This window comes from Pipistrellus hanaki (genome assembly GCF_964339955.1).
Source record: "Pipistrellus hanaki genome assembly, chromosome: 10".
In the NCBI taxonomy this organism is placed as follows: Eukaryota; Metazoa; Chordata; class Mammalia; order Chiroptera; family Vespertilionidae; genus Pipistrellus; species Pipistrellus hanaki.
Window position 1 is genome coordinate 8686917 of NC_140512.1, and position 24998 is coordinate 8711914.

General features: G+C 38.1%; 1 protein-coding gene across 1 annotated transcript in view; it reads left to right on the plus strand.

Moving 5' to 3' along the window:
* ZNRF2 (zinc and ring finger 2) overlaps positions 1 to 17581 on the plus strand; it is a 60067-nt gene extending 42486 nt beyond the window's left edge. The window contains exons 3-5 of the mRNA XM_084896818.1: positions 12261 to 12366; positions 13949 to 14028; positions 16073 to 17581. Of these exons, the coding sequence (XP_084752944.1) occupies positions 12261 to 12366; positions 13949 to 14006 (164 nt within the window). The 3' untranslated portion in view covers positions 14007 to 14028; positions 16073 to 17581. The remainder of the gene's footprint in view (positions 1 to 12260; positions 12367 to 13948; positions 14029 to 16072) is intronic.
* The last annotated feature ends 7417 nt before the right edge of the window (positions 17582 to 24998 follow it).

The window sequence follows — 24998 nt, forward strand, 5'->3', positions numbered from 1 at the left end:
TCTTACAAGTGAGGCTAAAAAAAAATTGCCAGCAACCACCAAGCAGAATTTTAAATAAGGAGGTGGTTATTGCCTGAGTTTCTGTGAACTTGCCCTTCTGTGGAAGACTTCTGTTATTTATCTTTTTGTAAGAGAACATTTATTTGGTAAATTATAGAGGTAGAAGAAGTAATTTCTAGAAGAAATGGGCTTAGGAAACAAGTTATGAAGGCAGATGAAGGGCCACTGGAGCTTGGGAGTGAGGAAGTTGATAATTACAGGCTGGAGGGGAGGGAGGAGGCAAGGGAAGGGGAAAGGCAGGGATGTGCTCCTGGAGAAGGGACAGTGCCTGATTTCTGTTATTGGATTTGGTGCCTGTGCTCATGTGTTTGAATTGGTGATTTCTGTGGCTGAGTTTTAACCTAAGTGTGATTCCTGATTGCAGTTTTAAGTGACTTAATAAAGATTACATTATAGAACGGCATTGAAGTGAAGTGATTTTTTTTTGTACTATAAATTGGCTGTCAAGCCATGAAGTAAAAAAATTAATGCAGTAGGAAGTGTCACATCTCTTACTCTATATTATGGAAATTTCAAAATAGGCAGTATCCCAGAAGAGGTTGGCAAAACTATTCTAAAACCTACATGGGATTTCTATAGAAAAATAGTTACCTTCTGTAAATATAACACAGCTGCTTTTTAAAATATATATATATATTTTTATTGATTTCAGAGAGGAAGGGAGAGGAGGAAGAGAGAGCTAGAAACATCAATGATGAAAGGGAATCATTGATTGGCTGCTTCCTGCACAGTCCCTACTGGGGATCAAGCCCACAACCTGAGCATGTGCCCTTGACCAGAATCGAACCTGGGACCCTTCAGTCCACAGGCCAGAGCTCTATTCACTGAGCCAAACCGGCTATGGCTACCACAGCTTCTTTATCCACTCATCTGCTGATGGGCACTTGGGCTGCTTCCAACTATCGCCTATTGTAAATAATGTTGCAGTGAACATAGTTGTGTATATTCTTTTGAATTAGTGTTTTGGGCTTCCTCTGTCAAATTCCTAGAAGTGGAATCTATGAGTTAGAAGGCAGTTCCATTTTACATTTTGGGGGGTAACTCCATAATGCTCCGCTCTGTAATGTAATCTTTGTTAAGTCACTTAAAACTGCAATCGGGAATCACACTTAGATTAAAACTCAGCCATAGAAATCACCAATTCAAACACATGAACACAGGCACCAAATCCAATAACAGTGGGTGCACCAATCTGCATTCCCACCTGCAGTGTACCAGGGTTCCCTTTTCTCCACATTCTTGCCAACATTTGTTATTTGTGGATTTATTGATGACAGGCATTCTGACAGCTGTGGAGTGATCTTACCTTTTTTTTTTTTTTTTTTTTTTTTTTTTTTAATATATTTTATTGATTTTTTTTACAGAGAGGAAGAGGGAGGGATAGAGAATTAGAAACATCGATGAGAGAGAATCATTGATCGGCTTCTCTTGCACACCCCCCACTGGGAATGTGCACCGGTGGGGTCCCTCGGCCAGGCCTGCACCCTCCCAATCTAGGACCCCTAGAGGGATATTGGAAAGTCGGTTTTGGCCCAATCCCCACAGGTGCACTGGTGGGGTCCCTTGGCCTAGCCTGTGGGGATCAGGCTGAAACTGGCAGTCCCACATCCCTCGAGGGGTACTGAATTATGAGAGTGCACAGGCCAGGCCTAGGGACCCTACTGGTGCACAAATGCATGCACTGGACCTCTAGTATGCAAATAAGATCTTTGGTTAATCTCTTTCTGCCCTCCCCCCACTTTTCCTCTGAGATTCTACAGTCTGTTCCATGTTTCCATGCCTGCCTATGTGTTGAACATCTGCCCCCCGGTGGTCAGTGCATGTCATAGCTAATGGTCGAACAGACACTTAGCATATTAGCCTTTTATATATGTAGACTAGAGGTCTGGTGCATGAAAATCGTGCAAGCCGGGAGTGGGGGAGGGGGCTCAGCCCAGCCTGTGCCCTCTCGCAGTCCAGGAGCCCTGTGATGGATCACCCCTGCAGAGGGAGGCCCCACCCACCTGCCACAGCCCACCATTGGTGTCCTGGGCTTCCCTCTTTGGGGCGATCATGGAGCCCCCCAATTGATTGATCACCCCACCAGCCTGTGGCCTGGGCCTCCCTTTGCAGGGCGATCATGGGGTGATGGCCAGGCCCCCAACCAATCAAATCCTACCCTTTGTGGCTGGCCTGACACCAGTGGGTGTCATAGCATGGTCATCCAGAAGGTCACCTGGATGGTCGTCCTACTGTTGGGTCAATTTGCATATTATGCTTTTATTAACATATGTATGCATAGCCCATGGACACAGACTGTAATGCCTTGAAGGCCTCGGTTGGGGCAGCTGCCAGGAGGGGAGAAATGGGGACATCTGTAATACTGTCAACATGAAAACAGATTTTAAAAATTTATTTAAGACCAGTTTGGAGAACAGTATGGTACTTTATGTGGGAAGTGGTTATGATGTGCTGGGAGGAGGAAATTAATACAGAAACATAGGAAGACTTGGGTTTTAGTGATTGCTGGACTTGTGAATATTTTTTCAGTGACCACTTATTGCTTGTATAACGTTTTAAAAAAAAAAATGCTTTTCTCTCCGCCCCCACTCCCACCCCCCCAAGTCACTCTGGCCCTGATAATTCAGAACACTGCCTGGATTTGCCTCAGAGTGGCCTTGAGAAGTATCTCCCCAGCCACTCCCTGGGGGTTTGGTTTCAGGGTAGGCTCTGCCTTTGGAGAATTGTATTAACTCTTAGCATCTTAACAGTGTATTAAGGTAATGTAAGAGTAAAAGTAAAAAAGAAAAATATTCTAGATAGTCTTATTCCTTTGCCATCTAAATATTTATAGTGCTTATGATTTACTTCATTTTTCATTTTCTGCTAAACTGATTTTGGGATCTTGGGGGTCCTTGACCCTCCAGCACCTCCTAGATTTTAGTTACTTTTAACCCCTTTAAACTGTACTTCTTAGCATTCACCTCACTTCCTAGCACTTCCCTTGTAATGCTTTTTTAACTGAAAAAAATCTTTGACACCAGTTCTTGGTTTTGAAATACCATTTTCTGGTAAAGAGAACCAGGCTCCTTGGATAAAGGGTTAGTTCTAGGCTGGAGATCTATTTGTCTGAAAGCCAGGAGTTGCTCAACACCAAAAACAGGAGATTTGGTCCAGGGACACGCAAAACAACCTGAAAGAGCAACACGATTAATATGGCATGGTATTGGATTACAATCCAAAGTATGAAATAAATATATGAGTGGATCAGCCCATCAATACATCCTACAGAAGTGTAAAAGTTTAACCTGAGACTTAATCCTACGAGGCAAGTCATTTATTTCTTCAATTAAAAAAAAAGTTAACATTTCCATTAGTTGTATGTATAAGATTTTTTTCTTTCAAAATGTTCTCATGTGCTTTCTATAAAGATTTTAAATATCCCCAGATCACACTAAAACATACGGTATGTGGTACGTATATAATTTGAAATACATAATCTTAGTGTATTATCAACATTATAATAGTTGATGAAATGGATTTAGGGTGATGAGAGAGCCACTCTTAGAAGCCCCAGGTTTTAGAGGGAAAATGTGAGTTAGTTTTGTTAGGTTTTATATTGTGGAATTCTTAGTGAGGACTTCTATTCTGAAGTCTTCCTCTCTGGACATTTTATGGTAATTACAGTGTACAGATGAGTGCACATAGTTTATTATTTATTAATGTAAGACTCAACTGGATTGTGTGTTTTGCCCTTATTAACTTATAAATAACTAAGAAAAATATACACTGTTTTATGCTCAATGCTGCTTTTTTTTTTTTTTTTTTTAAGTTAATGTCTGGCATTTTATAGTTTTGTTACTGATACGAATGACATTTGTTTTTACCATTTGAATTTCAAACTGGTTTTGCGTTTTTCCAGGTATCTTTGGTTAGGTGAAATTCATCCTCATATAAATCTTTTGAGAAGAAGTGGTGGGAAATAATACCCTGGACTTATGATATTGCTTGTCTGTAGTTTGTCACTGAAGCAGCAAACCCCTGGCTTTTGGGCATTTTCTTTGTCCATTGGCTGCTCATTTGTTGTTTTGTGTTTTCTCTAAGTCTCCTGAGATCTTATGTTTCATTAGCTGTTCAAAATATTTATTGTGAACTTACTATGTGTAAAATACTGTGCTACTTGCTAGAATAAGCAAAATCTAGGTTCTGTGCTCTGATAGAATTTATTCTTATTTCTTAAATACAGAGGTTGCAAAATATTGGCTACATCTGTTTCACAGACTTTTTTTGTTTGGCTTACACAGTATCAAAAAAGTTTTTTGAGTCAGTGTTTTTTGAAAATAAGAAATGTCACCTGAAAACTTAACTTTGCAGCTTGCTCCTTTCAATATATATGCCTTTTTAGTAAGACTGTGTGTACCAATTTGTCACTGTTACCTATTAATCCCTGAAACCTAGGCCAAGTTCAGGTGGCATTTATTGTCACAAATGGACTGTTTTTAAACAGTTTTTTTTTTTTTTTAAATGAGCTACTTTAATGTTTTCTGGCAACTCCCTTTAGGCATTTGAGTTGTGATCCTTGTACAATGTTTATCACTCAGCCTACTAATTTTCTTACAGATGGGGTGGAAGCAGAAGGGAAAGACTGTTACACTCTAGCCTCAATCAACAAAAGCAATAGGCATACACACTTGAGTTGACTTTTTCCACTTTACTTCATTAAGGTGATATGTAAATTTTTTGTATTTAAGTATTTTTACGTTCATCAGCTCTTTTATTTTTAATCGTCAATATTAAAGAAAATGTCAGGTGTAGGTATAATATTAATGACCTACAATTTATTTGAAGAAAATGAGGCTCAAAGAGGTTTGTGCCAAGTTCAAGCCTGTTCTTTTTCCATGAGACTGCCTTTCATTTGCTTGTCTCATTACATCTTCTCAGCAATCTGGAGAGACAGGTGCAGCCTGCAGGTTTCATCGCTTTTTAGATTGGAGGAACCAAACTCAAGAAGACTTCTTTCTTGCCATTAATCACATAGCTATTCCTCAGAGCAAACCTGCTCTTGCCAGGTACAGTGCTAGACATGTACCAAGTATAATCTTTTTTAATTCTTACCATGCTGTATGAAGTAGGTATTGTTATCCCCATTATTTCCTGAATAAGATGGAGAGTTGGAGTTTGAACCTAGAACTATATATAATAACATATTATCAGATTGTTTGGTTCCTTTTTTGTTGCCATTATGAGGCTACATTTGGTTTGGTGTGGGGTTTTTTTCCGATTGCTGTTTTGCTCTGCAGTGATTCAAAACAAAAGGGGACCTGAAACTTAAGTTTAATTCAAAGTATACTTACTCTATTTTTGTATATTTTCAGCAGTTTCAAAAAACATATATACATACATTTGTTTTCTTTTTAATGTGGACAGCATATTTAAGAAAATACTTGTTTAGGGTTCAGCAAATCAGTGTAGCAATTGGTTTTAAATTTTGGTTTATCATTGATTTTTTACAAAGAGGGCATATGAAAGTTAATTTGATTTAAAGATTAGGCAGTATAATAATTTCTTAGGTGATTTGTATGACTTTTTGCAGCTTGTGAGATAATTAATTATATAAAGTACTTTATCCTGAGCTAGGTTTTTTTAGGTAAGTTAAGAACAAAAAGGCCCAAGAAAGCTAAATATGTAAGTATTGAGTTAGTGTCCTTTTGTATATTTTACCTTCAGTTTGGGTTCCATTTTATTTTACTTACATTTTCTTGGAGAAGGTGCCCAATTTCAATTTTCAGAATATTCCCAGGAATACACGTTTTTTCTTAAAAATCATCAGAAAGTTACAAGTTTTTTTCCCTTTTGAGGAATTAGTCATTCATATATATATATATATTTGAGAGATAGAGTTAGGAAGAGGGAGAGAAATGACAATTGGTTGCCTCCTGCATGCCCCCTACTGGGGATCAAGCTCCCAACCCCAGCATGTGCACTGAATCCAACTGGCAACCTCTCGGTCCAACCAACTGAGTCGTACCAGCCAGGTCAGTCGTAGTTTTAAATTAAGTTTCTAACAGTGCAGATGAAAACTGGCTATGTTTTTGTCAGTTCTCAGTTATATTTAAACTAAAGAAAGCATCATGCAGTAATTGTCAATGCAGAGGAAGCTAGTAATTCCTACTGGAAACAGAGTAAGTTTCATAAGAAGTTATAAAAACTGATGCTGACTAGGAACTTTGAGTTTTAAACAGTTTAATGAATGCTATCCCATGTTTTTATTGATATATTTGTCTTACACTAAAAATGACAATTTCCCTTTGTTAAAATATTATTCTCTTGGGTATACAATAACAGCTCTTGGATCTAAATCTAGAATAATGTTAACTTCTTTTAAGTTCATTAGAGATAACTTTGTCAAAAAATACTTATTAATAAACCTTGCAAGCCCCAATTTTTCATACTTTGAGTAAATGCTTCTTACTAATGTTGTGAATTTTTTTTTAATTCTTGATTTTTCTAGGGATTATTTCACATTTCAGCTGCTTTTGTTTTCTACTGCTATCATTGAGGGTTCAAGAACAAAAAATAAGTCTTCAGGTAAAAAGCCTGATACATAATAGTGCTTGGCATTGTATTTTGCTGAAAAGATCATATACCTGTTTGGATGCTTGATCGGAAAATTGTGATGATTATGAAATTTTCGCATGGAGTTTTCTTGGCTGACTCTAACAAATTTGGTTGTTTTTGTCATTTTTCTTTCCCCCCCCCCTCCCCCCCAAAGGATTTTGGCTGTCTGCTTTTATTCATGTGTCTTGATCTGCAATTATTGTATGGATATGTGCTTGTCCTTGCTAAATATTTTAATTTTATGTATTTGGCTGCTTGAATTTTAAGTAATTTCTTTGGGCAATGAAAATTAAGAGCTTGAGGCTACAAGTGAAATATCAAAGTTGTTTTTTTTTAATTAGTTTATAATTGTACGCTCCTGGTCTTCTAGGTTTCATATTTATGAAAATTAAATAAAATTTAAACTGTAATTCCTCAGTTGCACTGGTCACATTTCAGTGCTCCTTCTGGGCCATACAGGGCTTGCAGCTGCCATTTTGGGCAGCACAGAGGAGGGACTGTTTCTGTGGTCACGGAGAGTTCTGAGGACAGCGCTGTTTTCCTGTCCAGTAGGAGGAAGTTAGCAGCAACATGTGAGCTCATTTCTGGTGCCAGTTTTTATAACAGTTTAGTAACTTTCCAAGTTGAAGTATATGACTAGCCTTGAGCCATTTTCTTCACATATGGTAGCCATTTCCATTTTGAGTATTTCAAACTTACAGTTGCCTAAAACATTCATTTGCGTTAGTAATTATGTTATTTCAAAGTGAAATTGTTTCTTGTACCAAAATTCATGAAGTAGTAAAAAGGCCAAGTAATTAGTCTAAATTTGAATTCTGAGTCCAGGACTCATTGTAGTAACTTCTGGTAAGTTACTTAACTTCTTTGAGCCTCAATTTGCTTATCAGTAAAATGGAGGTAGCATCAGTTAAGTCGTAAAATTAAAAAATTTAAAAGACTTAAATGTCTAGAAGCATGTAACAAAGAGGACATTTATAATACCTTTAAATGTAGAATGAAGCCAAAACATTTAAATTAATTGGGCAGTATCATTTGATTGGGGCTGTTCCCAGCCTGTGGTCTCTAGAAGTGGCCAGGTCAGGAGTGTTCTGTAGAAGTTTCTGGTGGACAAGGCATTATTTCTGACATCATGTAAAATTGAAACAGCCAGAATACCAGAATGGGGAGGGGGGAAAATAAAAAAGAAAAAAAAACGTGGTTATTGGAGAAGTCTGCAAAGTACTTTCTAATATTTTATATAGTTTTACAACAAAATTTTCCATATAATTCTTTAAAATTTCATCTCCATAATATTTGAGTGCCTTTATTATACTTATGTTAAAAAAGAGTGAAAGGAAACTCAAGGTTGACCAACATTTTGCAGTTGCCTAGCTAACCAATAGTGAGAATGGAAATTCATATTATGTTTTCAACTTTAAGTCTTATGCTCTTTCTACTTCAATATGCTGTTTCCTTGATAGTAGTTGTGTTTTTCAGGTAGGTGTATATTTCAGAGTCTCTGGGGTTGCGTCCAGGTATATGTAATTTTTTTTCTTACATTGAGACAGAATGCATACCCAAGTGATTCTGGTGCCCACCTCTGGCTAAAAATCATTGCTTTCTTCCAGGTTTAATCTTTCTTCTCCTGTTTCAGTACATCTAGATAACTTAGTGTGTAGACCACATGAATAAGACTGATATGTAGGTAGATGAGCAACAACACTTGAAAAAGCAATTCAGTTTCGTTTCCTGTTCACAGTCTTGATGGTTTGTCTCTCCATTTGATCAGTGCTGGTGGCTAGGAGGGTTCCAGAGTAGCCAGCTCTGGAAGTTAAGTCCATTAGTGTTTCCCCTTCTGCTTCCCCGAGATCAGTTTTGGCTCCTTAATACTAATGGTCTGCTCTCATTGTGTCCAGGCCTCAGGCATTGCTTCCTTATTGCCATGGGCAATAAGTAGCTTCATGAATGTTTTCAGTTGCTTGACTGAAGTTTTTTTGTTTTTTGTTTTTTATCTTCACCCAAGATATTTTTCCATTGATTTTTAGGGAAAGTGGAAGAGAGAAAGACAGAAAAACATTGATGTGAAACACATCGATTGGTTGCCTCCTGCAACCAAGATATGTGCCCTTGACCAGAATTGAACCCAGGACCCTTTGGTTCACAGGCTAATACTCTGTCCTGTGAGCTAAACCAGCTAGGGCTTGGCTGAAGATTTTTAATAATATTTCATCAGCTATCTTGAAGATGCTTCATTGTCCTGGATTTAGTGGTATTTGCAGGCCATTTTTAACTCTGAATGCTCCACATTACTAATAAGCTCAAAAGTGAATGAAAAGACCATGTCTTGATGAAGTGGGAGAGGTGCATACTCTAGCAAACCCTCATGTAGGCTACAGTTAATCACATTGTGTAGTGGATTTTCAAAAAAACATATTTTCAAAAATACAAAGACAGATTCTATTGGAAATTACTTTCAAATTTGAAAATTAAGCATTTGCTATTTGAGGCAGTTACTGAGGTTTTGCAGTGAGTGAACTGTCTTATAACTCAGAAATTCTTATCAAAATGCAGTTGAGCAGGAGCAATAATATGCTAACATTGGCTTTTAATTTTCTGATCAGAGATCGTGTCACTAGAAACTTTACAGTGAATAAACAGAGGGCTACTCCTGTGTTGAAATTAATGTACTTGGAATGTCCTTCTATATAGGTGTGCCTTTCTTAACATAAAAAATATAGTTCTGATAATTTTTCATTACTAAGATTTAGGGAGCCTATGATTAACATGACTGATTTTAATATGGCATTCTAGATTAAACAAAAAGTTTTAAACTTAATACCTACAAAGTATAACATAACATTCTTATTTTTCAAAATACATTGTTACGATAGATATTATATGCAAACTTATTTATGCATTGGAGGGGGCGGTCCCTCAGCCCAGCACGAAAATTTATGCATGAAAATTTATGCATGGTACGGGGGTGTCCCTTAGCCCAGCCTGGCTCCTCTCACTGTCCAGGAGCCCTCGGGCAGGAGGTGACTTGGCGATCAGGGGAAGGCAACACCACCATCACACCTCTGCTGCTGCCACTGCCAGCAGCACAAGCCTCAGACGGCCCTGGGCAGCTGGGCAGCTGCCATCCGAGGCTTGCCCGTGCCTCAGACTGGCCCTGAGCGGCTGGGAGGATGAAGGGACTTGGGAACTTCAGAGGCAGGTCTTGCTGCACGCCTGCCAGGGCTGAGGGAACTGGGTCCTGCCATCTTGTGGCTGAGGGTGCTGCCATCTTTGAGGCTGTAGCAGTCCGTTAGCATATGCCCTCCTTATTGGCTGTGGGCACCGCTATCTTTGAGAGCGTGGTAGTCAATTAGCATATTCCCTCTTTTTTAGATAGGATTAGATTTATCTTTGTTGCACTGTAAATAAATGGTCTTATAAACAAGATAAAACCAAGGCCTTTTAAGATGTTAAAGTTATCCCAAATCAAAGATTAATAAAAATACTATTGCAGTAAACAAATGAGACTTGACAATCATAGACAGTTATTTTTCTGTGAACAAAGCATTCAGAAGCCTGTACTTAGTGAATTTCTACTTCTGTTATGTAGACTTCTATGGCAAAAATGTAATACTTTTTCTCTATTAAAATCTGGTCCATCTTATTTTCTTAATTTATGACATTTGAGATTCTATGGCTCATTTAGCCTTAAATCTAGATGCATTGTTCATGTATTCCTAATATAGAAAACATGATACCCTATTTCATCAATTTTAAGACACACTTCTTCATACTTTGAAAAATGAGATGCATCTTAAAATTGATTTGTATGATAGGTTGTTTTTTTTGTTTTGTTTGTTTTTGTATTATAGTTTAATAGAGGCATTTTACCCCCTTACTTGATGATATGTAAAACTAATAGGTAATCATTGATGTTTTATGCTTGATAAAAAGTGATGATTCTTTTTTTTAAAAAATTTATGATGTGTGGTATATCTTTGTGGTAAAAAAAAAAATCTAAGTGGTGAGAATATACTAGTATCATACTAGAGGCCCAATGCACAAAATTCGTGTAAGAGTGGGCCTTCCAGCTGAAACCGGTTTGGCTCAGTGGATAGAGCGTCGGCCTGCCGACTGAAAGGTCCCGGGTTCGATTCCGGTCAAGGGCATGTACCTTGGTTGCGGGCACATCCCCAGTAGGGGGCGTGCAGGAGACAGCTGATCAATGACTCTCTCTCATCGATGTTTCTAACTCTATCTCCCTTCCTCTCTGTAAAAAATCAATAAAATATAATTTTTAAAAAGGGTGGGCCTTCCTTTACTCAGCTGTCAGCACCAGCTTCCCTTTGGCATTCGGGACCCAGGCTTCCCTCACAGCCCTGGCTTCATCTGGAAGGTCAACTGGTTTAATTAGCATATTACGCTTTTATTGTTATAGATTATTTGGAATTATAGACTCTCAGTGTTTTCTTCAGATCCCTTTCTTTTTGTTCTTACTATCATCATCCTAGTGTCAAATCTAAAACAATTTAGTAATAAGTTTGATGTTCTTTATTCATTGGAAACCAGCCCAGGGTTTGGGGGTGTGCATTGCCTAACTATCACTTTCTGAGGGGTTTGGGGCAGGAGCAGGTTTGATAGAGTGTTCAAAGAGACAAGAAAGGGATGATTGGCGGGGAGCTCCAGGTCCTACCTTCTAGGGTACGGTAAGCTGGCTGAAATTGAGTGGGAGGACTGATTGGTGTTAGGTTCCCTTGGCAGTGAGGTGTTCCCCTAGTGCATGCTGATTTTGGGTTAGGTTTGTGACATGGATGGGGCCACTGGGATGGCCTTATTTTGTGGGTCTCCATATACCAATTAACTTTATCACTAATTAGATAGGTGCTTTACATTAAACTGGTTCCCTATCTGTGGAAAGCTGTCCGGAATTTAAAAAAGGAGGAGGAGGCAAGACTTGGGGTTGGGGATGAAGTGGAGTTAGGGTAGTGGGTGGGACCTCCAGGGTTAAGAAAAAAAACAACACTTGAGGGGCCATTATTAAGCAGCATTTTTCATTTACCGAGCTTTACTTGTCTGGAAATCCTTTTCAGGTTAAGACTCTGGCTGTGACATATTAGCTTGTGTGCTACTCAGTAGTTATCTAAGGAATACTCAGCTCAGCCGTATTCCCTAGATTTCAAAAGCATAAATCCTTCTGCTAAGGCCTTTTTTTTTCCTGCAGAAGTTGCCCTGGTACCCCCTCCAGCCTTTCGGGTCAATCATCTGCTGCTACCTTCTCTTTTATAGGCCACATGGAGTTTGTGTTTCCTCGTAATTTGCGGTCTCAAAATTAATAACTAAAGGGGAATGCTTATGGAATGTACTTTTCTACAAGGAACTATTACATTTATGGGCACAACTAAATTTGTTGGTTTTTATAGTACAAATACTTTTTGGAAACTTCCTTACCTTACTCTGTCTTCAGCGTTTAGGTAGAGATTGGTGCATTCTTTCCGCTTTACTTCAAATACGGGTGCTGAGTTTTATATATTCCTGACAAAACATGCTAGTCATCACTCTTTATCAGTTAGCATTCACGTGGTGCTTTTTTCTGCTTATTGTCCTGCATTTGTTTCCTCTTTCCTCAGAGGATGTCCTGAGTAAAGACACTGGGGAATGTGCGATCTGCCTGGAAGACCTGCAGCAGGGGGACACGATAGCACGGCTGCCTTGTCTGTGCATCTACCATAAAGGGTGAGTTTATCTCTTCGCTCACACCGATGTTGGCCAAGATCTCCCTCAGCGTCTCAGACATTGTACTGAGGGAGGAAAAGGCTCTCCCCCCATTTCTTAACAAATAATGCCCCTTTTTACTGCTAGAATTAAGATTTTAGCCCATATCTGTTTATACCCAAAAATCTATCATTTGTCCAGCATTTACTGTGACCCAGGTATTGTTCACAGCTTCTAAAATAGGTCTCTCCTGTAAGCCTCGTATCAGTCTCATTTCACAATAGGAAATAAGTTGAGGGACCATAGTAAAAACCTCTAGGTCACCTGGCTAGTGAATGGAAGAGCCCAGGTTCTGCCCATGTCTGTTTGGCTCCAGATTCGGCCTGGTTTCTTCTAACGTATTTGTGGTTTAGAGCAACACAGGAAAAATTTTAAATTAACTACAAGAAGAGTATTAGCCATGCTGGTTTTTTTTGGTGGTGGTTTTTGTTTGTGTGTGTGTGTACGTGTATTCTGTGTTAATCCTCACCGAGGATGTATTTTTACATTTTTTTTAAAGAGAAGGGAAGAGACAGAGAAATACTGATTGGTTGCCTCGACCAGGGCTGGCAATAGTGCCTGCAACCAAGGTAGGTGCCCTTGACCAGAATTGAACCTGGGACCCCAGGCCAACTCTCTATCCACTAAACCAAACCAGCAAGAGCCAAACCACCTTGGTTTATGGCATGTGCAAACTTGAGATGTGTCAACGGAGAGAATGCTAAATAGTTTGCATCTTGCTGGGGAAAATTCCTAGCTGTTGGGCAAGTTACTTAAGTTTATCATTTGCCACAGGAAGCTTTCTGTGGTGATGGAAGGGTTCTGTATCCGTACTGTTAGCAGAGAGCCACCAGCCCTGTGGCTGCTGAGCACTTGAAGTGTGGCAGGTGTGACTAAGAAACTGCACTTTTCCTTCATTTCACCTTAATGAATTTAAGTCTAAACACCCCCATGTGGTACGAAGCTACTGCATTGAACAGTGCAGATTGACAGGATAATGGTGTGCACCCTAATATTTAACTTCCCAACAAAATCATAAAACACTTCATAAATGCAAGTGGATAATGATATACTTATTGTGTATGTATATGTATTACAGGATAGAATAGAGTTAAAATAAGTATTTAATATTCACATATAAATATGGTCTTTTAAAATGTGATGCAGTATTGTCAAGATTTAAAAGCAGTTTTTGATTACTCTGTTAGGTTGATATTTATATAAATGAATGACTTTTGAAAAGAAACAGCTTTTTTCAGATTTGTCCTTTGATTTTGAATATTGGTAAAGTGGTAGTTCTTTTGATTCTTTTTATAATGATTGTTGCTTAAATTTTAAAGTATTTTATAGCATAATTTTACAAAGAATATTTCTTTAACTGCTTAGAATAAGCAAAATGTAATAAACATATTTTTATCTTTTACTTATATGTATATGCCAAATATGATAACTTAAAAGTATCTCATTTTTCTTTTGCAAAGAGGTAAGCATTTTTATTATGGCTATCATGACGTTAATAATTAAGCATAAGTGTTTCACCTTTTCTGGTTTTATTCTTTTCTAGCTGCATAGATGAATGGTTTGAAGTAAATAGATCTTGCCCTGAGCACCCTTCAGATTAAGCATCAGCTTCCTGTTTTATAGGTAATTCTACCTTTTTTGTTTTAATTGCCTTTTGAAGTGTTATCTGTATTATACATTATCAACCATTTTCTTGGCTTATCCAAACTACTCCTCATCTTTCAGGCATTTCATGAAATTGCCACAAGTCAGTCCCACCTTCGGGCTCCACTTCTAATCCTGGTTCTCTTGCTGTTTCCACCGCATCTGCAGTTACTTCCTCCACTAAAGTCTAGAGCCCTCAAAGTCACCTATGAGGGTTGGAATCAACTTCCTAACCCCTGTAGTGTTGATGGTTTGCCTTCTTCCCATGAAGCACTAATGTTTTCAATGGCATCTATAATATCAAATCCTTCCAGAGGGTTTTCAAAGGAATGACTGGCAAATACAGCTTTGCGAAATGTATTTCTTGAATAAGACTTGAAAGTCAAAATTAGTGCTTGATTTCCTGGGCTGCAGCATGGATGCTCTGTTAGGCATGAAAACAGCAATCATCTCATTGTACATCTCCATCAGAGCTCTTGGGTGACCAGGTACATTGTCACTGAGCAGTATTATTTTGAAAGGAATTTTTTTCTGAGCAGTACGTCTCAGCAGTAGGCTTAAAATATTCAGTAGCCATGCTGTAAGCCATGGTTTACATGCTGTTCTCCAGGTTTTGTTTTTCTGTTTATGTAGCAAAGTAGGTTGAGCATTCTTAAAGACCCCAGGACTTTCAGGTTGGTAATGAGCATTGGCTTCAACTTAATTGTATTAGCCCCTCGCAAGAGAGTCAGCCTATCATTTGAAGCTTCAAAGCCAGGCACTGACTTCTCTCTGGCTGTGAAAGTCCTAGATGACATCTGTAAGGCTGTTTTGTCTCCATGCAAGTGTGTGGTAGAATGTAGCCACCTTCATTACCTTGGCTAGACCTTCTGAATAACTTGCTGCAGCTTCTAAATCATCACTTGCTGCTTCACCTTGTACTTTTATGTTATGGAGATGGCTTCTTTCCTTAAACCTCATGAACCAACCACTGCCAGCTTCACACCTTTCTTCTGTCTCTTCACCTCTCAGCCTCCATAGAATTGAAGAGAGTTGGGGCTTTGCTTTGGATTAGGCTTTGGCATGGAGGCATGTGGCTGGTTTGATCTTCTCTAGACGAGTAGAGCTTTGCCCATATCAGCAATAAAGCTGTTTTGCTTTCTTATTTGAGCATTCAGTGCAGTAACACTTTTAACTTCTTTTAAGAACTTATCCTTTGGCCCCAGCCAGCATGGCTAATTGGTTGAGCAACCTATGAACCAGGAGGTCATGGCTTGATCCCCAGTGGGGGGGCATGTAGGAGGTAACTGATTAGTGATTCTCTCATCATTGATGTTTCTATCTACGTCTTCCTCTTCCTTCCTCTCTGAAATCAATAATTAAAAAAGAAAAAGAAAAGCTTATCTTTTGTATTCATAATTTGGCTAACTGTTTGGTACAAGAGCCTAGCTTTCAGCCTATCTTATTTTTCAACCTGCCTTTCATACTACGCTTACTCCTTTCTAGCTTCTGATTTAAAGTGAGAGATGTGGGACTCTTCCTTCCACATGAACACTTAGAGGTCATTGTAGGGTTAGTAATTATCCATTGTTCAATATTGTTGTGTCTCGGGGAATAGGGAGGCCCAAGGAGAAGGAGAGAGACTGGGGACTGGGCAGTTGCTGGAGCAGTCAGAACACACTCAGCATTAAGTTTGTCTTATGTGGGCATGGCGTGTGGTCTTCAAAACAATGACGTTAGTAATGTCAAACATCACTGATCACGGATCACCATAACAAATAGAATGATGACAAAGTTGAAGTGTTGACATAGTCTTTATTGTAGAGAGAAAGTACTATGTGATGGTGATTTTTTTATGATATTTTAAGCATTAATTGGTTCTTGATCTGTTCTTTTGAAGAACACTACCTTTATGAGTTTTTAGAATAGTGTGTGAAAATTTACGGTAACTGAAGCAGTGTTCATGGGGAAATGAATGTTTGTTTTGATTTGTATTACTAGTGTGGACCTTTGCTTAAATAAAAATGTATCTACTTTTACACAGGTTTTCTTCTCAAGATGCTTAAAAAAAACAAGAGGAAATGGGGATCTGTCTCTGGAAAAACAAAAAATGCAGGCATACTCAGCCAAAATCTGAGTTCTGTGCAACTCAGTTGATGCAGAGGTGGACAATCATATAGGGAAAAACCCTGCTGGAGGGAGGACATTTGCCACAGAACTCAGTGCACCAAACATGACATAAGGACTCACAGGGATTTTGAAAATGCTGCACATCCCTTACTAGTCATCTACATCGGTAATGCTGATAAACATTTTGTATGCAGACGCCAAAGTTAACTGATTTAAAAGTTGATTTACTTTTTATTAAGTTCTCTAGAGCCGCGCAACTAGTGTTTTGATTGTTTTTTTTTTTAGTTTGGGGGTCTTTTTATTTTCTCCAACATGATGTTTCTGCATTCATCTATTTTTAAGTTGAAGACTACATACTTTTCTTCCTATAAATTAAAGTCTTAAATGTGAAACCAAGAAATGTAATCAAGCAGTGAAACATTCTCTGAATGTAGACCATGATCTCAAGTTCTAATATTTCCCCCAAAAAAAGTGGAAAATGGACTTCTACATAGGAAAGCTAAAATACTTAAACATTTTAAATTAAAAGTTTAATGTTAACAGAATGCAGTCCAAAGAGTAAATCAGGTTACATAATTACATTTTAATGAATTAAATATTGGATTGTCTACTGAATTGTAATTTCTTAAGCATATTCTCTCCTCTTAAATAAAACTGCTCGACAGCCAATCAGCAACGAATCATCTTGCAGCTATGCAATTTAAAAAAAATACAAATTATCAGTTTTAAGTGCTGCCAGCTGCAGTAATGTTGTTTTAACGGGTATTTTCATTTGTTCTTTTCATGTAATTATTTAATTGTGCTTTGCATCTCCAGGCAGTTTTCCCACATTTGGGTAAAATGTTTTAGCAGGTTGTAAGCTTCATAACTTATGAAAAGAGTAAAATAAAATTTTCTTGAGTGGAACTTGGAATAATTTGAGGGACTTTTATATACTTTTAAAAATCAGAAATCAATTAGGATGTCAGATTTACAGCAGTTTGCATCTTTAATTTTCCAGATAATCTGGAAGTTAGTGTTTGATAAATGATTTTTAAAGCAAATATGAAGATTTTGTTAATTTATAATTTATTAGTGTGTTGTTGCTGTAATTGAAAATGTTATAGAACATTTAAATTCAGTTTTGTGTAGAAAGAAATGTGTTAAACAAAATGATGTGAATAAATATTCCCACAAAATACATCTGAATGGTTAAAAAATACTGGGAGAGAGTGATTAGAGCTGCAATACGGAAATGTCCTATTTTTCCTTTTTTTGTGTTTGAATATCAGAAATCCCAATAAGTAGATTGCTATTTTCAACCTGGGGAAATGTTATCAGTGAGCATTTAAGCAGTGCACTTCTCTCGGCATAAGTGAAAGTTGCACAGAAACATTTTCTTGTCTTAAGCCTTCTTTCATGTATTTAAGTATTTGTTTTTCTATTTAATGCTTCTATTCTTTATTCTCTTTTTTCCTCTCTATTGCTTCTGTTTCTTTCTCATGTGTGTGTGTGTGTGTGTGTGTTGTTTTTGTTTTCTTAAAGGGCATGTACAGGAGCAACTGCTGCTACCCAGCAAAATTTGTGTATTATAAACAATTAAAAGAGTTTTTTATTGCTTTCTGTGTGATTTTGGACCAGATAACATTTTCCCTAAAGTTATGCTGTGAAATGCCTTTGTTATGCTGTACTTGATAAAAGAAGCCCAAACCTCCAGTGTGACAGCTGACAGCACAGTTTCATAGGTGCTTTCTGAATCAGTTTTGGAAAATATTTTTCCCTCAAGGGAAATATTCTTAAATTTTTTCTGTTATCACGAAATCTTATTATGAATCTATTCCACATTTTCAATTTTGTAAGCTTTCACACACCCATACCGCAGGAAAAACCTCTTATAATGTGAATAATTCATTTTTTTCTACCTCTGGTATAATGTTACTTTGTTTTCTTCCATTCTGGAAGGAAAGGATTTACTGTAGCAGTGGTGGCTCACTGCCAGAGCTCTTCTGGAAGTTGACTTTCTGATGTGATTTGCTCACTGACTTTTAGAGTGTGTCGGCCTAGGTTCCCCTCGGTTCCCCTCTGCGCTGATCCTGGGCCGCGTCTCCGTCTTTCTCTGTGAGGTCTGTGCTGCAGCTGCTCCGCGTCTGTTAGTGTCAAGCGCGACTTGTCACTGCGTTTGTCTGGAACATTATTAACTTGTTTATAGCAGTCCTTTTTTAATTAAAACTTAAAAAAGTTAAAAAAAATTTTACTTTAAATTCAGTCTCCATCAATAACTTTCTAAAAAGAACTGAGAAATTGAAAAGAAAATGCTTTTCAAGCCCCCAATGCTCTAGTTTTTATTCAGTGTTGCTCTTCTGGAAGATGTTATAAGTAATATTCTACATAATGCCACATAATATTTATAACCTGAATGCAGACACTGAATAGTGTAAGTAGGACATAAAATGACATTAGATATTTAAATGTGTAGCTCAAAGTACTGGCAGCTGAATATTATGGAGACAAAATAAAGATTGAAAACCTAAGTTGTCAAGTTGGTGATAGCTTTCTAGAATCTTTGTAAATACTTATTTTCAAATAAGATCACACTTGCAAATATAGGAAGCAGTATGTTCTGAAATTTCACTTCACTGGCACCTTCTTCATAATGGATTTAACTGCCAGTTTTGACTCTGTCTTACTGAGATCTGACTTTTTCCCCCTCTCAGGAGGTGTAAGAGAGCAGAATTATTGTCTGACTTTTGGCTCTTTGCCAGAGAAAAAGACTAAGTAAGCACATTAACCTGTGTTTTTCAGAGGTGGTTATGAATCAGATATAGATTGTGTTCTAAGAGCAGTGTTTATGATTGAAATACAAATAATGGTTTCTATAACTGATTTTTCTGTAGTAGCTGAAACATTTAAAAACATGCTGTTATCTGTTACTTACTATATATGTTTTCTATTTCTTTTATAGGTTATACAATTATTTCAGTTTTCACCCACTAAATTAGTGGAATACTTAGCCCAAATGCCTGAGGGCACCCTCAGCATATTTGCAATATGTATTTCAGTTAATAAAAATGGCAGATTCTGTTTCAAAGCTTATTTTACTTTCTAAAGTTGGGTCTAGTAACCTGTAAGAGCAATCATTTAAATTAACATAATCATAACAAGACATACGGGTCTTCCTTTAAATGAAACAGATTGTAAATTCATTGTAAATATTGCCTAATTTTTTTTTACTGACTTGGAGAGTGGAAGAAGGGAAATTTTCTAACAGTAAGCTACATTTGAACAAAGCATGAGATTCTTTAATTAAAAACTCATGAATGATTGAATTAACATCTAATTGACATCCACATTATGCATTGATAATAATAACGAAATCATCTTACTCTTTGCAGAGGAAGTGTCCATATAGATTCGGTTATTGGGAACTTTATAAAACTGCATAGAGGTAAATGCTGCTTAGTAAATATAGTACTGTGTGTTGCAGGAAGTCTTCTAGTTCATTTGGGCCATTTTCTTGCAATTTGATTTATTCTGAGGTGAGCTCAGTACGTATTGGCAATGGTGGTTAAATGTGATGTGTCCCTTGTTCTTGTACAGATATTTTCTAAGTTAAAAACTCTGGCATGCCAATATTTTGTGTTTCCCCCCCCTCCCCCTGAGATATGTAACCTCTGATGTTTTCTTTGCTGTATTGTGAATAACAATAGTTCAGTTATCTTTTTTCTGGGAACTTTTCATCTCTACTGGGATCTTTCCGTTCAGAAACTAAGTTGCCACTTGGCTTTCTACAGAGGAAGTGGCTACTTGTGCTCCAGTGGTGAGTTTTACTCAGGAACAGCTGGTGCAGCTTCCGTAATGATTTAGCCAGAGAACACTTGCAGTGCCTATCATATTCTGTGAATGCTGTGCTTAAGATAGGGAATTGAATGTTCTTTTTAAACACAGAATTCCTGCATTGAATGGGGAATACCTGGTCTTTTATGTCAGGCAAGTTTACTTTCCACATTACTTTACTGTGGAAAGTAAAAGGCATTGAAGAAAACCAGATGTGTTGATGTTGATGAAAATACAGCGTTACTTTCTTAACGGAGTCAGTACATTTTCAGGTATTGAAGCCATCATTAGTTTTAGACCAGCAGCTAATAATAAGGTAGACTGTTGGTTGCTTATTTATAGAGAGGCAAAGAGCAGCATGGTATGAACGTACACCCCAGCAATAAATGAAATTTTTGGAAGTGGTATTGTACTGCTTAGCTCTGCCCTGGACTGTGGAGCACCTGTCAGGACCTAAGTCTTAGACACAGAGTAACTTGTTTCTTTGATATCTAGTTCTTAATTAAAATGTAACAATTCCTAATTGATATTTTTAATAAAGCTTCCAAATGATCTTGCCAAAGTATCCTGTAATTTAGAATAATGCTTTCAAGAAAATCTGCCATTCCCACTTTTATGTCTACAAGTTTACAGTACATAACAGTTAAATAGAGTTATCTGAATGCTAAAAGGTTACCATGAGTTGATTAATATTACAGTTTCTCTATCTGCTTTTGTATAATCATTATCACAAAATTGGATCCAAAAGTATTGGTTAAAATTTTGTGGTAATGTAAGAAATGGCTGTTTGTGGTTGTAGTGGAGAAAAAGCTCTTTCTTCATTACTTTAACCATGTGTAGAGATATACTTGGAAATTTCTAATGTAAAACCTATTTGTAAATTTTGTATTTGCAGCACAGTTTTCAGGATGAAAGAAGTATTGTTTGTAGCGTAGTGGTTAAGTGGTTAAGGGCATGGATTCTATCTGGAACCAGACTGCCTAGTTTACCTTCTCCGTGCCTCGCCTCTGCCTATAGAAAAGGTAATGCTGCTGCCTACCTCAAAGTTGTGAGGATTAAAGGCACCAGACACTAGAGCATCTAATAATGTTCAGTGGTTATTATGAACAATGAAAATTCATGTGCCGTCTATGAATAAATATTTTTGTTAGTCTCTCCAGTCATAAGGTGTAGGAGTAATGCCTTAGACCTAAGCTGATGTGTTTAAGAAACCTAACTATAATAGAGGACATTGTGAGTTCTGATCTTTCCTCTTGCTAAAATCTAGAGTTTTCCTATTTTGGCAATTATATATGAAGCACTACTTGGTTCTATGGACTGTTGGGGACCAAGAATATTGAAATCAAAGATAGCTGACCTCTAGGAACTAATCTTTATTGAGTGAAGTGAACCAGGGTAACATAATAAAGAATAATAAATGCTGTGGATTGCCAGTTCCACAGTGTGTTGTTCAGGTAGTAAGGAGAGTCATGATTAAACCAAGTCTTTATGAGCAAACAGATCCTAGCTGTAGGACAGTGGTCGGCAAACTCAAAGTCAACAGAACCAAGTATCAACAGTACAATGAATGAAATTTCTTTTGAGAGCCGAAAACCCGACTTCTGCGCATGGGCCACAAAGTTTCAATCGTACTGTATGTGCATGCCCGCATGTGGTATTTTGTGGAAGAGCTACACTCAAGAGAACAAAGAGCCACAGTTTGCCGACCACTGCTCTAGGAGATACAGATAAAAGGACGTGTGGAGTGGGAAGTTTGGGAAGGGTATTCCCAAGGCAGAAAGCATACCTCAGCCAAACATGACAGTCTTGGAGTTGCTATATCTAGATAGTTAAGCAGATGACAAATCCTGAAGGGATGTATGTGCCAAACTATACTTGAAGGATTTTAAACAGGAAAAAGACAAATCAGGAAGAAAAGGAGGAGACTAGCGGTAAGAGTGCTGTAGAAACAACTCATTTTGGTGGTCATTTAATGTAAGGCATGAAAGACAATACCAGGACAACTCCCAGTTGTACTTTTATCACATCTTAATACACTGCGGACCCATAGTTTTATTGCTAGCTTTACCCAGTGGCCAGATAAGTTGCTATTGAACGAGTACAAAACTGTTTTACATAAATGTTAAAGGCTTGCTTTTGAAATTATTTATTACATGTTCTTACAAGCTAATACCTTTTTAAAGTAGGATTGGCCACAAGCCTTACAACAGAAAACACGAGAATTCTCATGATCCGTCTGCAGTGTGTTAAGGACAAGATCTCTGCCTGGGAAAAGCTGATTATGCCAGAAGTATCTGCTGGAGAACCTGAGATAAAGAACACCAATTTTGACACCAAGGATTGGATCTTAAATGGAAGGCAGAGCCTTGAGAAGCCAGTCAGGAATACTGGGCAAGTTGTGAGGAAGCAGGGGAGTGCCTGCGTGCGTGCGTGTGTTAGGGTTCAGGAGGTATTAGACACAGTTGTTGCCAGTGCTATTAGAGGAGGCGATAAGTGCGGGTAAGTTGAATGTCTAGGTTGGCTGACCTGGACCTTTCCCGGCATCCCTGCCCCCTCCTACCCACAGATGCCCGTTGGAGGAGGGCTGTGCTTCCCCTCCTCCATCTGTCCCATATCTCTCATCTGTCCCATATCTCTCCATCCTACCAGTGTCCTCAGACATTCACACCAGAAGAAAGCTGCTGTTGGGAGCAAAGTCTATGGAAGTAGCAAGACGGGAAGGGTGAATATTGCTGTCTGAGGGATGCTGCTGTTGGGATGGGTGGGTCAGGTTGGCAAGAGGAGGACCAGGAAACATGGGCCAGCTCCTGGGGAAAATGATAACTCCAGGCAAAAGTTGGTAATGGATATGGCATATGAAATATATGACTAGTGTGGGTGTGCGAAACCTACTTCCTGAATAAGCATCTGTGTCAGACCTGTCAAGGGTAAGAGAAGTAAAGTCCCTGGAAAATTCTTCATCTGACTGGTAAGTGTGAGTGCTGCTGAAGCAGATGAAAACTGGTGAGAGTGCTGCAAACACGGAGTGCGGTGCAGCCAGCCAGACACAGATGTGGGAACTCGTTTTCATTTTTAGAGACTTGTTTCCTCAACAAGAACGGTGTTATATTTCTAACCCATTTTTCCCCCACAGCTTTTAAAAATCAACTCGGCTAAGCCGAAACCGGTTTGGCTCAATAGCTAGAGCGTTGGCTTGGGGACTGAAGGGTCCCGGGTTCGATTCCGGTCAAGGGCATGTACCTTGGTTGCGGGCATATCTCCAATAGGGGGAGTGCAAGAGACAGCTGATCGATGACTCTCATGTTTCTAACTCTCTCCCTTTTCTGTACAAAAATCAATAAAATATATTTTTTTTAAAAATCAACTCGGCTAAGTTCTAATTTATATACAACAAAAACATCCATTGGAAGGGTACAGTCTGATGAGTTTGGACACCTGATCAGCTGTCGTCATAACTGAAATAGGGAACATTTGTATCACCATCACCCTCAAAAGTTACCGCCAGCCCTTTCCACTCGGGTCCCACCTACCCATCCGCCCTCAGCCCTGGGCAGCACTGACCTGCTTCGTGTCGCTGTGGACTGGATGGAAACACTCAGAATGCCCCTTGTTTTGTGCATCGGCTCTGTGCTAGGCATCAGTGTTGTTGCTTGAGTCAGTTCTTTTTTTTATTGCTGAGTAGTAGTCCATTGTATGAATATACCACAGTTCGTTAACTATTCTATTGGTAGACACCTGGGCCATTTCTAATTTGGGGCTATTATGAATAAAGTGTTTATAACATTTTTATATAAACCTTATGTGAACATGTGATTTCATCTTTCTTGAATAAATGCCTAGGAGTGGAATTACTGAGTGGTATGGTAAATATTTTTTTACCTTTGTAAGGTACTGCCAAACTGATTTGCCTATTTCTGCCCTTCCCCAATGCTGCACTGTCTTGGTTATTATATCTTCGTGCTTTGCAGTAATCTTGAAATTAGGGAATGTAGGTATTCCAACTTTCTTTTTTTTCTTTTCAAAATGTTTGTTTTTCTAGTTCCTTTGGTCCTTCATGTGAAGTTTAGAACCAATCTGTCAATTACTATAAAAACTCCTGTGGCCGAAACCGGTTTGGCTCAATGGATAGAGCGTCGGCTTGGGGACTGAAGGGACCCGGGTTCGATTCCGGTCAAGGGCATGCACCTTGGTTGCGGGCATATCCCCAGTAGGGGGTGTGCAAGAGGCAGCTGATCGATGACTCTCTCTCATCGATGTTTCTAACTCTCTATCTCCCTTTCTCTCTATACAAAATCAATAAAATATATTAAACAAACAAAAAAAAACTCCTGTGGTACTTTGAAATTGCATTGAATCTATAGATCACAACATGAACTCTTCCAGCCATTGAGCACATTAGTATCACCATTCATTTCGGTTTTTTAAACAGTCTTCAGTATTTTTAAATAGTTTTCAGCATATGGATCTTGATAAATTTATATCTAATTATTGCATGGTTTATAGTGTTATTGTAAATGATGCTGTCCTTAAATTTTTAATTTCCAGTTGTTTACTGCTAGTACATAAAAACAATTGAATTTTGTACATTGACTTTGTATCCTATTATCTTCTTTAACTCACTTATTCTAGTAGCTTTTTGTAGATGCTTTAGAAATTTTCTGCATAGACAGTCATAGTGTCTATAAATAGATCATTACTTTGTAATCGGTCTTTTATTTTCTGTTTCTTTTCCCTTTTCTTTATTTTTAGCTCCTGTCAACTTCTTCTTTATTTTCTTCCCCCTTTTTTTCTCTCTTCTCCTCCCCTCCTCTCTCTCCCTTCCTTGGTTCCTTTTTCCTTCTCCCTTAGTACATTGGCTAGATCTCCAGACTGATCTGAATGGAAGTGCTAAAAGTTGAGAACGTAAAGGGAACACTCAGTCTTTTACTGTTACATTTATTTAACTGCAGGTTTTTTTGTAGGTGCCCTTACAAAACTGAGGGATTGTCTTCTGTTCCCGTTTCCTTAGAGGACTTATGAATAAATGT